Below are 16,587 nucleotides of genomic sequence, written 5' to 3' on the forward strand. Positions count from 1 at the left end.
AGCTCAGGTCCATATGGGGGCCAGTACGCACATTACTCAGTCCAAATAGAACTTCTGTTTTATTGTCGTTAAATTTTGAAAAATTCAAGGCCATCCATGCTTTAACGTCCTTCAGACAGTCCAACAGTGGCTGTAAGGAGCCATTTTGTTTCAGGGGCAGATAAATTTGTGTGTCGTCAGCATAAAAATGGAAAGCTACGTCATGCTTTCTTATGAACCCCAGGGGGGGCATATAAAGGGGAAAGAGGATAGGCCCGAGAATGGACCCCTGAGGCACTCCACAACGTAAAGGCGCTGAGGACGACACACAATCACCAAGACTGACAGAAAAACTTCTGTCAGTCAAATAAGACCTGAACCACTCCAGAGCTGTTCCTTTAATACCTACATGGTGCTCCAGGCGAAATATGAGGATACTGTGATCCACTGTATCAAAGGCAGCTGAGAGGTCTAAAAGCATAAGAACAGCAGAATGCCCTGAATCAATGTCTAATAAAAGATCATTAAAAACCTTTAAAAGTGCAGATTCAGTGCTGTGAAATGCTTTAAAACCAGACTGGAGCAACTCAAGAACACCATGTGAGTTTAAAAAGAACTGCAGTTGACAGAGCACAACTTTTTCCAAAATTTTTGATAAAAAAGGAAGTTTAGAAATGGGCCTAAAGTTTGAGAGGTCTGAGGTGTCCAGGTTAGGTTTTTTGATCAGTGGTTCAACAACTGCATGTTTAAAATTAGTTGGAACAATACCCGAAGCCAAACTGCTGTTTATAATTGATTGGATACAAGGTCCAATAGTCTCACAGGTCTCCTTGAAAAAGTGAGAGGGAACAACATCAGTGGGACAGGTAGAGGGTTTCATGTGACCAATAACCTCCAGTAACTGGGAAAGAGACACAGGCTCAAACTGCTTAAAGACAGCAGAGGAAGTGACAGTAATGGAGGGATCATAGGAAGGGGGTAGGATGTCTGCTCTGATGGTCATGACCTTATTATTAAAAAAGTGGAGGAATTTTTCACAGATTTCCGGGGACACAACAAGGGAAGCAGATGGGGGGTATTGAGAACATTATTAATTGTGTTAAAAAGAACACGAGGTTTGTGGCAGCTACTTGAAATTATATTACAGAAATATCTTGCCTGTTCAGTAGAGCTTTTTCTGCGCAGTTACCTTGAGGCTAGATCTCTGAGTATTTAGATGCCTTTCATTCCGTCTGCACTTTGTATTGTTGGTTTAATTCTATTTACAAAATCCAAAGTCTGAGGTCACTGGAAGACCATTTTGTTAATCATGTACTATATCATCACTTCAGTTTTTATCATATGAGATCTTGCTTGTCATGGGAAAAGGAGGTGTGTCTGTCGGTGGTTATGTAAGAACAACTATCACAAGGTCCTTTGTACATACAGACATTATAAAACAACAGGTATTTAAAGTGAGGACAAAAGCTCAGACCTTCCTCCTGCTGCTGGTTCAACTCTCTTCAACAATGTGGCTTTATAATTTTTTACTGAGTTTTGACCTCAAGGCAACATTCCTGTTTATTTTTATTTTTATCCTAATTGCAGACTACCTCAAATACAAGAACCCTCCAGATTTTCCTCCAGGACCGTTGGCTCTTCCCTTTGTTGGGAATTTCTTCAGTGTGGACAACAAACATCCACACATTTATTTTACCAAGGTAAAGATTAATACACAGAAGGTTTCACCTTACAGTGCCTGTAATCATTAAGGATCAAAGATTAAAAGTGATATCATTGCTAAAGGCTTATATCGGTATCGTTTAGTTTTGTTAAACCTCTTTAAAAGAGATTTCTGGTTTTGTTTTTCCATCAAATTTTGCTGTGCACATCTTCATTCAGAAATGTGAATTTTATTGAGACAATCTAATAATTTCCATTCATTCACCTTGAGAATGGACTGTAGCTTTAAGGTTGCACACTTTTGGAAATGTGCATTTGACTGAATTTAAGACAAAAGTCCATATGATGCAGTAATGTGTTGTGGTGCATCACTGTTCCTTCATGTATTGTCTGCAGCTGGCTGACATCTATGGGAATGTGTTCAGTGTCCGCCTCGGTCGTGACAAGATGGTGTTTGTGTCTGGATACAAGATGGTGAAGGAAGCCATTGTCGCGCAAGCTGAGAACTTTGTGGATCGACCGTACAATCCAATGATGGACAGACTTTACTCAGGAACCAAAGGTGTACAAATCTGTCCTTTCTCTCATGCTGCAGAGAAATTACTTCCCCTGAACCATTAACCCTCTTTCCTCTGCATGCTTGTGTCTAGATGGTCTGTTCATGAGCAATGGCGAAATATGGAAGAGACAGCGGCGCTTTGCTTTGTCTACCTTACGTAGTTTTGGTCTGGGCAAAAACAGCCTCGAGCAGAGTATCTGTGAGGAGATCCGACACCTGCAGGAGGAGATAGAGAAGGAAAAGGGTGACACTCAATGAGAATAAAAAACAATTGTAGTTAGTCGCCTCAGCTCTTCAGCAATTGTCTAAGCAATTGTCTTTCCTCCAGGTGAACCATTCAGTCCAGCAGGCCTCTTCAACAACGCTGTGTCCAACATCATTTGCCGGCTGGTGATGGGGAAACGATTTGAATACAACAACCACAAATTCCAGATGATGCTGAAGTATCTGTCCGAAATTCTTTTTCTGCAAGGCTCTACATGGGGTCTGGTAAGTCAGCCATATCTAGTGACTTCAGAGACAGCATTCTGGTGGGACTGCTGGAGCCTATCCGTAACTGTCTGAGAGGCCAGTGGCCATGCTCATAACTTGTCACCAAAGATGATGTGAGTGAAAGTTTCTCTCATCCACTGATTTCTTCCGAATAGCTGTATGAGTCATTCCCTGGAGTGATGAAGCACTTGCCAGGTCCTCACAACAAAATATTCAGCCACTTCAACGCACTCCAAGACTTTATCACAGAGGAGGTGAAGAGTCACAAGAAGGACCTGGACTACAACAATCCCCGGGACTACATTGACACTTTCATCATTGAAATGGAGAAGGTATGTGAACAACTGCATTGCGCACACGTGATTTTTTTCCCCCCAACTCTGTTCCACCAAGTCCCGCCCTACTGTGTTTTGATTGGCTAGTGCTCGTTGGTCAGAAGGCCTTTAGCTGACAGTGCAAAGAGTGACAAAGCTGAAGTAGGGAGGAGCAGGGTTCTAAATTAACACCCGCCAACCCGCCAAATGCGGGTTAAAATTCATATTGGCGGGTGTAAATAAAAACTTACTAGCCAATTTGGCCGGTAATGCATTAGGCAATCATGTCAGTCAGAGCCGCTCTACAGTTCTTGGTCATTTGTCCCCGACAGTCCGTCCTACATTTCCCATGAACACTGTCGTAATGCTACGTGATGACGTACAAGACGCCCATTGGCTGTGCGCAGGCACACTACAGTCTGTAGTGCAGCCGGCGCGAGAAACCACGGAAACGCAAACACAAGGAAGAAGAAGAAGAAGAAGAAGAAGAAGAATGAACGGCGGCGTATAAACTGTAAAAAAGGAGACTGAGCTAGCTAAAAGTAAAAAGTAAAGTTAAACTAAATGCTGCGGTGGTTGGGACAGACGTCTGGGGGCGAGAAGAGGAAGGAGGCAGGGGGTGAGAATGTCGACAAAGCGTGCGAAACGAAGAAAAGAAAGTTTAACGCTAAATGGCTGACAGGTCGTGAATGGCTTGTGTTTGATCACGAAAATGCCGTCATGTTTTGTAAAGATTGCCGCATGTACACGAAAGAAAAAAACAAGACGAATAATTTTGTGGTGGGGACTAATAATTTTAAAGTCGAGGCAGTAAAGGACCATGAGAGTGCCCGAAGTCATCAGGAGAGCCTAAGGATTAAAACCGCAAAGACAGGTCGTATCGAAGAGAGCCTTGCTGGGAGAAGCCTCTCTTTATTGAAGACGTCTGAGTTGGAGAAGATGCAACTGCTTTTTCGAAATGCCCACGCCATCGCAAAAAAGGGCAGGCCTTTTACCGACTTCACATGGATGTGTGAGTAAGTGAATGAATGTTACTATTTACATATTTCAGAATCAGTGCATTTAATACGATATAGAGTGACATAACGTTACATGCTTCCATAGACACAGAGGGAACTTTACGTTTGGGGTATTCAAAAAGAAAAAAATCCCACTGAAATGTACTGTGCATTGTACATTTTATTTTATAGAAGGACTGCAATACTGACTGCTGCACTATTTGTGTTTTCTAGTTGTACATACATAATTCAATTTATTACCAATGCAATTTTTTGCAAGTGTTGAAGTCATGGCTGTTACTTATATATATATTTCTTATTAAAGAAGGAAAGCAGAAACACTTTAAGTTGAAAGGAAAAATACATTTTCTTAGGAATGTAATGATACTAAATACTTACTGGAAAAATGTCTTTTATAAAATAATAAATCTGACAGCATATTTTGTTTGTATAAATTAAATGTTTGCACTTTCTGTGTATATTTTGTTTCATGTGTTGTACTTTCTGTGCATTTTTCATGCCAACAATGTAAATATAATGATCAAATGCATTCAGTGGCACTCATAATCTCTCTTATTTTCACCGGGAAAAAATTTGGCTAGTGGAAATTCTGATTGGCTGGTAACTTCAGAAGGTCACCAGCCACATTGGCTGGTGATCAAAAAAGTTAATTTAGAACCTTGGGGAGGAGGTTGTGGTGGATGAATGGATCAAAAACAGCACTATCATACCGAAGACAAACCAAACATTTACTGAGTATTCTCAGTTTTCAGTCACAGTTTGGTTACATTTAGGCACCAAACCAAGTTGATTAGGTTTGGGAAAAGATCAGGATTTGGGTTAAAATAAACTGTTTCATGTTCGAACAGAGGCAATAAGTACTAGCCAATCACAGCACAGGACGGCAGGAGTAGGCGGAACAGTTTAAGGGGAAAAAACAATTTTGCACACACTGCACTATGTAGGCCCTCCTGTCAATCAACTGTATCTTGTCTGCATTTCTGAACAGCACAAAGAGACCGACCTGGGCTTCACTGAGACCAATCTGGCCCTGTGCTCTCTGGATCTGTTCCTGGCTGGAACTGAGACAACATCCACCACTTTGCTGTGGGCTTTGGTTTTCCTCATCAAACACCCCGATATCCAGGGTAAGTGCCACACTAGGCCATATAATGAGCTACCTGAAAAACAACCATAGCCAGTAGAATTAGTGGACAGAACTTGTGGGTCTGAATGTGGAAATGCCTTGAACTTGCATTCTTTCTAAGGGCCAGCAGGGGGTGACCTCACTGGTTGCAAAACAAAGTCAGATTGTATGCATGTTTATGAGAAAATCTGATTTTGACTATTTTGATTTATTACCTCAGTAAGCAGTTTCCTCATGAGTTTATGGTCTCATTCGCTTGTTTCAAGTCTTTTTCAATACAGCATGATGTTTAATTCAATAACTGTGGGCCCATGTAGAACTAAATACATTATAAAGCAGGGTGTGCTTTACGGCATGGTTGCAAATCACTACCACAATTTGTCCTCACATTCTCTGTCATCAAATCGGGATACAAGTACAGCAGTGCATACCCATGGCAGGCCCACCCTCTCATCATGGTCACTTCTGACTCCAAAATGCAAAGATTGCCACAATGCCAACCTCTAGGTTTAGAAATGGCAGTCGCAAACCAATGGGTGACATCATGGTGGTTATGTCCACTCTTTGTTATACAGTCAATGGAAACAACATGGAAAGAACACCAAATGAGTATACAGCCATGCTAGCAGCTCTGCGGGACTGTACCTATCAATCCATCCAATAGCTGTTGAGATATTTCAGTCTGGACCAAAGTGGTGGACTGACAGACCAACTGATTGCCAGTCATGATCGGGATTGTTCGTATGCCTCATTTTCTCCTTGAAGGGCTGACAAAAAGGATTTACTGCCATTTAAAGGCAATATGTCCTGGTTTGAAGCCCACATTTGCAAGTTCATGGATAAAACTTTGAGGTAACAGAGCAGTTAAGCCATTCACATAAATGTTTTCTTTGTAGCAATGTTCATTACTACGCCACAACAAAAAGTTCAAGGCAGCAACCTGTTGCTTTCAATCATCCTTATTTGTAAGCAATCTTTGGAGGAAATGAACGGAGAGCTTCAGTTTCTTTTTTCAAGTCTGTTTCAAAGCAATACTCACAAGCCCATTCCTTCAATTTTCCTGTATTTCTAGATAAAGTGCATGCAGAGATAGACAGAGTCATTGGACAGAACCGCCTGCCCTCCATGGCTGACAGAGCCAACCTGCCCTACACTGATGCCGTCATCCACGAGATCCAGAGGGTTGGAAACATTGTTCCTCTCAATGGGCTCAGAAAGGCCGCCAAGGACACAACACTGGGTGGTTACTTCATACCCAAGGTGCATTTAGTACAGTCATTTTAAGTCTTAACAGAATAATGTCTTGAAAGTTTTGGAGGAATGAAAGTGTTGTTTCAGCAATGCATGGTGTTAACATAAGGGTCTTGATTCTTAGGGTACGTCCATATTGCCCAACTTGACCTCTGTGCTGTTCGACAAGACTGAATGGGAGACTCCAGACAGCTTCAACCCGGGACACTTCCTCGATGCTGAGGGAAAGTTTGTGAAGAGAGAAGCTCTCCTGCCTTTCTCTGCAGGTAAACCACATTCACCTCAATCTTTAGCACAACCTCAACCAGAATATAAGTGTTATCCTGAGCTCTTAAACCTTCTGTGGACTCTTTAGGGAAACGTGTGTGTCTCGGAGAAGGCCTTGCCAAGATGGAGCTGTTCCTGTTTCTTGTTGGTTTGCTACAGAAGTTCTCTTTCTCCGTTCCTGATGGAGTTGAGCTGAGTACAGAAGGAGTTACGGGAACTACACGTGTACCACACCCCTACAAGGTTTATGCCAAGGCTCGCTGAATTCTGCAGCATCTCACTCAACCACTTTACATCCAACTGACATGAAACAGATAAGACTTAAAACAGTTAAGGAGAGAAAACCTCTCAGTGTCAACCTTTCACGACTGTTTGATTGCCTCATGTAGCAAAGACCTGTTTTTTGTCTTGAAACCCAAGTCCATTTCCCCGTTGATACAACCCTCCTTGGATAACCATGACCTGCATGAACGAAGTATCTTCACAGACACTGTTTATGAGATAAGATTTACACATGGCAACATGAACACATGGTAACATTTTCCTGAAGTCTATTTTTGATGGATGAGGTGTCAGTGTGCACAGAGCAGAATATAACTCCCTGTGCACTCCCAATCACACATCGACAACAAAAGCAATTACAACAGACAAAAAAGAAACTGTTTAACTTCGAAGCCTACTTACCCACAGTACAAGCACAAATATCGAGGAAATATGACCAAATCATCAAAATCTGTGCAAGTTCACAAAATCGACTTCTGAAGTGCGTCCAGCCAGGTTTGCAGCTGCATGGAGGACAGAACAAAAAGTAAATAATCTGTACAAATGTATATAGACATAGTTGTTTCTTCTATCCTATATCTTGTGAATTTTTACATTTTTATTTTTTTGGCCTCTTGTGCCACTGTGCCTGCTTGTTGTAACCTGCTTGCTGTAACGTCTAAATTTCCCAGGTGTGGGATCAATAAAGTCCGATCTATCTATCTATCTATCTGTAATCGACTTGCAGACGCGATGTCACGGAGAAGTGTGGGGTGGAACCGCAGGGTCACAACCACATGAGGTTTCAGTTTTTTTATTTAGTTAGTTAATCTACGCTTCAGGTACAGGCTACTCATTTTGTGACTTTACTGCTGAAGAAAGAATTCAAGTAATTGCTTTGTTGTATTTAGGAGCTGCCTGTCGAGCGAGATCAAACGGTCTAAATGTGATTCAACAGAGGCCAACACAAGTAAATTTCTGTCCTAAACAGTTAGTGCTGCAATTCAGTTTTCACCATCAATTTGCAGATTAGATTCATCATTCATCAATTTATTGTTTGGTCCATGAAATAACATAACAGTGAAAACTGACTGATCTTATGAATGTGCCCAGTGTGTGAACCATGTTTTTTTATTTTTATTGTTTTGTAAATGAATGTTGAGATTGTTCTGTGTTGTGGGCCAAAGCCGAAATGAGGGCAAAGTGTCAGTTTTAGGTTTGTTTAATGGGCCCATTCAAGTTGGTTAAATAACATGAGGAGTACTTATATAAAACTATATTTTTGATATACTGTGTAGACCAAACAGTGTGGTTGAATTTGTTTTTTATTGATGTCAATTTCTGCCATTGTTTTGTATTTGAGTGAATGATTTACGAGATTTGTCATCTGTCGGAATGGTTTTATAACAGCTCTGAAATGTTGCCTTCTCTTTCTGTGCGATTCCTCTATAACCAGAGTTATTCATTCATTTCAAAATGCAGAAAGTGTTACAGCTTACAATGTTATCTTCTATTAGGGAAAAGGAATAAGTATTTGCAATAGTGTAAAAATAAATCACTGACAGTCTGACTGATGTCAAGATAAGACTTCTGGTTAACCTGCATAGCTTTCAAAATGAAAGTGCAAAACACAGGAAGGTGTGTGTGTGTGTGTGTGTGTGTGTGTGTGTGTGCGCGCGCGTGTGTGTGTGCGCGCATGTGCATGTAGGTATATTATTTACAGTGTGGGGATTCACCTTACAGGGACAATATGCAAACCCTCATAATATAAACTTTTAGGTTAAGGTTATGGTAAGTCTCCAAGAAATGAATGTAAGTCTATGTAAACTGCCTTTCCTGTCGCTCTCCAGCTATCACTATCAAAAATGACGTAGAAATGTAACAACAAAAAAAAACAAAAACAAAACAAAAACAAAAATTAAGCTGAGAGCACGGAAATGAGTGCATTTTCTGCTTCAGCATTGAAACCCTGCTAGTTTGCACCCTGGACCAGATTGAGGCTGCTACAGAAATAACTGCCAATACTTTACACTGGGCCCTCGTTTAGATTGCGACTCTGCTTCCTCAATCAGAGAAAGTCCAGGCAGAGATCGACAGAGTGATCCAACAGTCGACAGACCCAACCTGCTTTATCCGGACGCTGTCATCCATGAGTCTCGAAGGATGGCAAATATTCTTCCCTTGGGATTCTCTAAAATGGCCAGTAAAGACACCACACTGGGAGAATACTTCATACCTAAGGTAAAGGAGTACAGCCAGAGCCACCCAGGGAAGGATAACAAGCTATAAAATTCATAAATTACTTCTACAAAACTGATGCCAACGTTTTATGACTTGTTTTACAGGGCACAGCTATTAACACGATGCTTGAGTCTGTGCTCTATTTCTTAGTAGCTTTGTTGCACCTGATGGGGAAACCTGCCTTCACATATATCATTAGTACATCTGTGCGAGGTTACCCAGATTTTAAGGTCACAAATCACAGCTTTTTACTAATGTTATAGTTAATTTACACACACGCAAAGTTTACTGTGGCAGTGTTACTTTCTCACTCTGTGTGAAGACATTTAAACACACTTATACTTGGACAGATTCAGTATCTACTGTATTTATCTATCATTGGTCTGAAAAGCTTTCCTCTATGGGATCTCAGATAATTTTTGACTCAATAACTTGAGATATTCAGAAACTGTTGAGAAATCAAGTGTTGGATGACATAAAGAGCAAATCAGGTTTTGATCATTAGTCTTGAGCAACATGAGACCATGATCAAAGTCAAAGTCAAAGTCAAAGTGAACTTTACTGTCAACCAAACAATGCAGGTGGTTACACAGTGGATTGAAGTGCGTTTTCTCCATACTCCAATGTGCAAGTAATATATAACACACAACATATAACATAATAGTCCAAACAGACAACAGCACTGGACACAACGTATACAGACAGACAACGGACATATGATTTATGTATAATATTCACAGTGTGCCAGAGTATAGTCACATTTTGAGGTGTGTTATTGAGGTGCAATAATATAGGATGCAACATAGAAAGTGCAAGTGCAGAAGCAGCATGGGGATGCAATTGTAAACATGTATGATATTGTGCATATAGAGAGCATAGTGCAAAGTTATTTTAACTTATTTTGACAGTCAGTTGTTCTTTATTTGTGTAATGGTCATGGGATTTTCTTGAGTGATATATTGATATGTGATAGTGATATATATACGATATATTACGCACTGGTATATTACAACACGATCTCTCACGCAAAGGCTCCAGAGCAATTACACGTGATTTGCTTCACGTCATAAAATCAAAGTCCGACACACAAATCAAAACCTCAGTCTTAAATACAAGTCCATTAACCTCGATATTTATCATTGACTGAGTGAATGTTGATGCTATCTAAAAACTACTTGTATCAGGTTGGGTACTTATCTTTGGAAATATTAGACTTCAGCACTGGAGAAAGATAACATTGATGAAAACATTTAAAATTAGCCTCTGTGATTTTGTTAGTACTAAATAAAAAAATGTATTCTGTTGTGTGCACATAACCTTGTATCTTCATCTGAAGCCATGTCAACATCATTTTGACAGATTATCAGCAAGGAGTCAAAAGATGAAGTAACACGATTAGACGAGAAACCATGAAATTCTCTGATTTTGCCTTTAATTCATCAGTCATCGCTTTGTCCTCCACTGCTGTTAACTCAAACCATAATTTCTTTTCTTTATCAGCAATTATTTTTTACATGTATTAACGCTTTACTCTGTTTTGAAATCGATAAATTTAGATGCCTTTTATTCCCACTGCACTTTGTATTGTTGGTTTAATTCTATTTACAAAATCCAAAGTCTCAGGTCACTGGAAGACCGCGGAGGTCTTTCATGCAGTGTGTGTTATATTGTTCAGTCGAGATGGCCATGCCTATGAGCGACTGCTATAATATTGCTATGTTCAAGTCAAATTGATTTTTAATGTTTTGTTGAGAGATCATTTTGTTAATCATGTACTATATCATCACTTCAGTTTTTATCATATGAGATCTTGCTTGTCATGGGAAAAGGAGGTGTGTCTGTCGGTGGTTATGTAAGAACAACTATCACAAGGCCCTTTGTACATACAGACATTATAAAACAACAGGTATTTCAAGTGAGGACACAAGTCTTAAGAAGCTCAGACCTTCCTCCTGCTGCTGGTTCAACTCTTTTCAACAATGTGGCTTTATAATTTTATACTGAGCTTTGACCTCAAAGCCATATTTCTGTTCATTTTTATTTTTATCCTAATTGCAGACTACCTCAAATACAAGAACCCTCCAGATTTTCCTCCAGGACCATTGGCTCTTCCCTTAATTGGGAATTTCTTCAGTGTGGACAGAAAACATCCACACATTTATTTTACCAAGGTAAAGATTAATACACAGAAGGTTTCACCTTACAGTGCCTGTAATCATTAAGGATCAAAGATTAAAAGTGATATCATTGTGAAAGGCTTTTATTGATATGTTTCAGTTTTGTTAAAGGTCTTTAAAAGTGATGTCGAGTTTTGTTTTTCTATCAGTTTTTGCTGTGCACGTTTTCATTTTGAAGTGTGAATTTTATTGAGACATTCTAATAATTTCCATTCATTCATTCTTGAGAATACTGTAGCTTTAATGTTGCACACATTCGGAAATGTGCATTTGCAATCAACTGAATTTAAGACAAAAGTCCATATGATGCAGTAATGTATCGTGGGCATCACTGTTCCTTCATGTATTGTCTGCAGCTCGCTGACATCTATGGGAATGTGTTCAGCGTCCGCCTGGGTGGTGACAAGATGGTGCTTGTGTCTGGATACAAGATGGTGAAGGAAGCCATTGTGGCACAAGCCGAGAACTTTGTGGATCGACCATACAGTCCAATGATGGACAGACATTGCTCAGGAACCAATGGTATACAAATCTGTCCTTTCTCTCATGCTGCAGAGAAATTACTTCCCATGAACCTTTAACCCTCTTTCCTCTGCATGCTTGTGTCTAGGTAGTGGTCTGTTCATGAGCAATGGTGAAGTATGGAAGAGACAGCGGCGCTTTGCTTTGTCTACCTTACGTAGTTTTGGCCTGGGCAAAAACAGCCTCGAGCAGAGTATCTGTGAGGAGATCCGACACCTGCAGGAGGAGATAGAGAAGGAAAAAGGTGGCACACAATGAGAATAAAATACAGTTATAGTTTGTCATCTCAGCTCTTCAGCAATTGTCTAAACAGGGGACTCCTTTCCTCCAGGTGAACCATTCAGTCCAGCAGGCCTCTTCAACAACGCTGTGTCCAACATCATTTGCCGGCTGGTGATGGGGAAACGATTTGAATACAACAACCACAAATTCCAGATGATGCTGAAGTATCTGTCCGAAGTTCTTTTTCTGGAGGGCTCTATATGGGGTCTGGTAAGTCATCCACATCTGGTGACTTCAGAGACAGCATTCTGGTGGGACTGCGGGAGACGATCTGTAATCGTCTCAGAGGCCAATGGCCATGCTCATAACTTGTCACCAAAGATGATGTGAGTGAAAGTTTCTCTCATCCACTGATTTCTTCCGAAAAGCTGTATGAGTCATTCCCTGGAGTGATGAAACACTTGCCAGGTCCTCACAACAAAATATTCAGCCACTTCAAAGCACTCCAAGACTTCATCACAGAGGAGGTGAGGAGTCACAAGAAGGACCTGGACTACAACAATCCCCGCGACTACATTGACACTTTCATCATTGAAATGGAGAAGGTATGTGAACAACTGCATTGCGCTTATGTGATTTTTTTCCCCCAACTCTGTTCCACAAAGTCCCGCCCCACTGTGTTTTAATTGGCTAGTGCTCGTTGGTCAGAAAGCCTTTAGCGGACAGTACAAAGAGTGACAAAGCTGAAGTAGGGAGGAGGTTGTGGTGGATGTATGGATCAAACACAGGACTATTATACCGAAGACAAATCAAACAGTGACTTATTATTTTCAGTTTTCAGTCACAGTTTAGTCATGTTTCGGCACCAAAACAAGTTGGTTAGGCTTAACAAAAGATCAGGTTTTGGCTTAAAATACACTCTTTGATGCTCGGATAGAGGCGATAAGTACTAGCCAACAATACCGTACATGCTGCACTGTGTAGGCCCTCCTGTCAATCAACTGTATCTTGTCTGCATTTCTGAACAGCACAAAGAGACTGACCTGGGCTTCACTGAGACCAATCTGGCCCTGTGCTCTCTGGATCTGTTCCTGGCTGGAACTGAGACAACATCCACCACTTTGCTGTGGGCTTTGGTTTTCCTCATCAAACACCCCGATATCCAGGGTAGGTGCCACACTAGGCCATATAATGAACTCCCTGAAAAACAACCATAGCCAGTGGAATTAGTGGACGGAACTTGTGGGTCTGAATGAGAAAGTGCCTTGAACTTGCATTCTTTCTAAGCGCCAGCAGGGGGCGACCTCACTGGTTGCAAAACAGATTGTATGCATGTTTATGAGAAAATCTGATTTTGACTATTTTGATTTATTACCTCGGTAAACAGTTTCCTCATGAGTTTATGGTCTCATTTGCTTGTTTCAAGTCTTTTTCAATACAGCATGTTTAATTTAGTTACTGTGGGCCCATGTAGAACTGCATTGTAAAGCAGGGTGTGCTTGAGGACATGGTTGCAAATCACTACCACAACTTGTCCTCACGTTCTCTGTCATATCAAATCAGGATACAGGCACAGCGATGTGTACCCATGGCAGGTCCACCCTCTCATCCAAACATGGGCACATCTGGCTCCAAAATGCCAAGATTGCCACTGCCAGAAATGGCAGTCACAAACCAATGGGTGACATCATGGTGGTTAGGTCCACTCTTTGTTATACAGTCAATGGAAACAACATGGAAAGAACACCAAATGAGTATACAGCCATGCTAGCAGCTCTGCGGGACTCTACCTGTCAATCCATCCAGTAGTTGTTGAGATATTTCAGTCTGGACCAAAGTGGTGGACTGACAGACCAACTGATTGCCAGTGGCATCGCCACGCCACTAGCATGGCTAATGATTGGGATTGTTCGTATGCCTCATTTTCTCTTTGAAAGGCTTATAATAAGGATTTACTGGCATTTAAAGGCAATATGTCCTGATTGATCCCTACATCTACAAATTTGTGGATAAACCCTTGAGGTAACAGAGCAGTTAAGCCATTCAGATAAATGTTTTCTTTGTAGCAATGTTCAGTTACTATGCCACAACAAAAAGTTCAAGGCAGCAACCTGTTGCCTTCAATCATCCTTGTTTGTAAGAAACCTTTGGAGGAAATGAACACAGAGCTTCACAGTTTTTCAAGTCTGTCTTAAAGCAATACTCACATGTCCATTCCTTCAATTTTCTTGTATTTCTAGATAAAGTCCAGGCAGAGATAGACAGAGTCATTGGACAGAACCGCCTGCCCTCCATGGCTGACAGAGCCAAACTGCCCTACACTGATGCCGTCATCCACGAGATCCAGAGGGTTGGAAACATTGTTCCTCTCAGTGGACTCAGAATGGCCGCCAAGGACACAACACTGGGTGGTTACTTTATCCCCAAGGTGCATTTAGTACAGTCATTTTAAGTCTTAACAGAATTATGTCTTGAAAGTTTTGGAGGAATTAAAGTGTTGTGTCAGCAATGCATGGTGTTAACATAAGGGTCTTGATTCTTAGGGTATGTCCATATTGCCCAACTTGACCTCTGTGCTGTTTGACAAGACTGAATGGGAGACTCCAGACAGCTTCAACCCGGGACACTTCCTCGATGCTGAGGGAAAGTTTGTGAAGAGAGAAGCTCTCCTGCCTTTCTCTGCAGGTAAACCACATTCACCTCAATCTTTAGCACAACCTCAACCAGAATGTAAGTGTTATCCTGAACTGTTAAAACTTCTGTGGACTCTTTAGGGAAACGTGTGTGTCTCGGAGAAGGCCTCGCCAAGATGGAGCTGTTCCTGTTTCTTGTCGGTTTACTACAGAAGTTCTCTTTCTCCGTTCCTGATGGAGTTGAGCTGAGTACAGAAGGAGTTACCGGAACTACACGTGTACCACACCCCTACAAGGTTTATGCCAAGGCTCGCTGAATTCTGCAGCATCTCACTCAACCACTTTACATCCAACTGATATGAAACAGATAAGACTTAAAATACTTCAGGTGGAGAGAAAACTGTCTTTGACTGTCAGCCTTTCACTGTTATATGATTGCCTCATGTAGTGAAGACCTGTTTATTGTCTCCGCCTCTACGTTTCAAACCCCAAATACAAACCTCCTTGAATAAACATGACCTGCATGACTTCAGTATCTTCACAGACACTCTTAATGAGATGTCCCCTTTGTCCTTGTATTTATTAATGACAAAATGTATGAAGATTTCATAAATATACATTCTTGAAGCTTACAAACTGTACTGGCTCAATTCTGTTAGGTCATGTATAAGCCATTACTTAATGAACTAAAATAATTAACAAAGCATTTCAAAATGACCAATAAATGATATACTAATTTGTGTCACAAACCTTGTTTAAGTCATTTGTAAAAACACAACACAACATAGATTCATGGCTGGTGACTGGAACTGGAACTGGAAGCAACCATTTTTGTACATAATTAATACTTTGTTCATAGTTCATTTACTATTGCTGCAGTTTCCACTATGACTGTTGAATTTTCTGCACACAAACTCAATTTTACATTTACATTTTAATGATCAAGATTTACACATGGTAACATGAACACATTGTAAAAATAGCAAAAAAAAAAAAAAAAAAAGAGAGAGAGAGAGAGAGAAGAAGAAGAAGAAGAAGAAGAAGAAGAAGAGGGTAAGCAATCCCTTCTGAACTAAACTCTGCTGGCACTCTAAGTAAAATCTGCCACAAGTCGATTTTTGATGGATGAGGGTGCACAATTAAAACAGACAAAAAAAAAAAACCCATTTAACTTTGAAGCCTACTTACCCACAGTAGAAGCACAAATATCAAGGAAATATGACCAAATCAGCCGGGTTTGCAGCTGCATGGAGGACAGAACAAAATCGACTTGCAGACGCCATGTCACCGAGAATAGCACGGTGCAACTGCGGGGTCACAACCACATGAAGTTTCAGTTTTTTAGCTTGCTCACCATAAAACTTTCCTGCATAATACAGTCTTTGCCAAAATGCGGTCTTGTTAAAGCTGCTTGTTGGGCAAACAAACTCTTCCTGAGCGTGTTAACTTTATCCAAGCACATATCTCCTTGTATGTTATGCATTCGTATATTACAACACAATCTTTCATGCAAAGGCTCCAGAGTAATTACACATGATTTGAAGTCTGACACACAAATAGAACCCTCAGTGTTAAATACAAGTATATTAAACTCTATATTTATCATTGACTGAGTGAATGTTGACGCTATCTAAAAACTACTTGCATGAGGTTTTGTACTTGTCTTTGGAAATATTAGACTTCAGCACTGGAGAAAGATAACATTGATGAAAACATTTAAAATTAGCCTCCTTGATTTTGTTAGTAATAAATGAAAAATGTATTCTGTTGTGTGCACATAACCTTGTATCTTCATCTGAAGCCATGTCTACGTCATTTTCTCAGATTATCAGCAAGGAGTCAAAAGACGAAGTAACACGATT

At 40.6% G+C, this 16,587-nt stretch overlaps 1 protein-coding gene across 1 annotated transcript; it reads left to right on the forward strand.

The window, feature by feature from the left end:
• The first annotated feature begins 1,487 nt into the window (after positions 1–1,487).
• Positions 1,488–15,042, forward strand: LOC143318698 (uncharacterized). Its single transcript, XM_076727161.1, has 18 exons — positions 1,488–1,679; positions 2,038–2,203; positions 2,292–2,444; positions 2,529–2,689; positions 2,848–3,024; positions 5,014–5,152; positions 6,224–6,411; positions 6,527–6,668; positions 6,758–6,924; positions 11,115–11,342; positions 11,705–11,870; positions 11,959–12,114; positions 12,202–12,362; positions 12,521–12,697; positions 13,121–13,259; positions 14,333–14,520; positions 14,636–14,777; positions 14,867–15,042. Exons 1-18 carry the CDS (start codon positions 1,488–1,490, stop codon positions 15,040–15,042), a joined length of 3,018 nt encoding a protein of 1,005 aa, XP_076583276.1.
• The last annotated feature ends 1,545 nt before the right edge of the window (positions 15,043–16,587 follow it).

Source organism: Chaetodon auriga, chromosome 3 (assembly GCF_051107435.1).
Source record: "Chaetodon auriga isolate fChaAug3 chromosome 3, fChaAug3.hap1, whole genome shotgun sequence".
Taxonomy (NCBI): Eukaryota; Metazoa; Chordata; class Actinopteri; order Chaetodontiformes; family Chaetodontidae; genus Chaetodon; species Chaetodon auriga.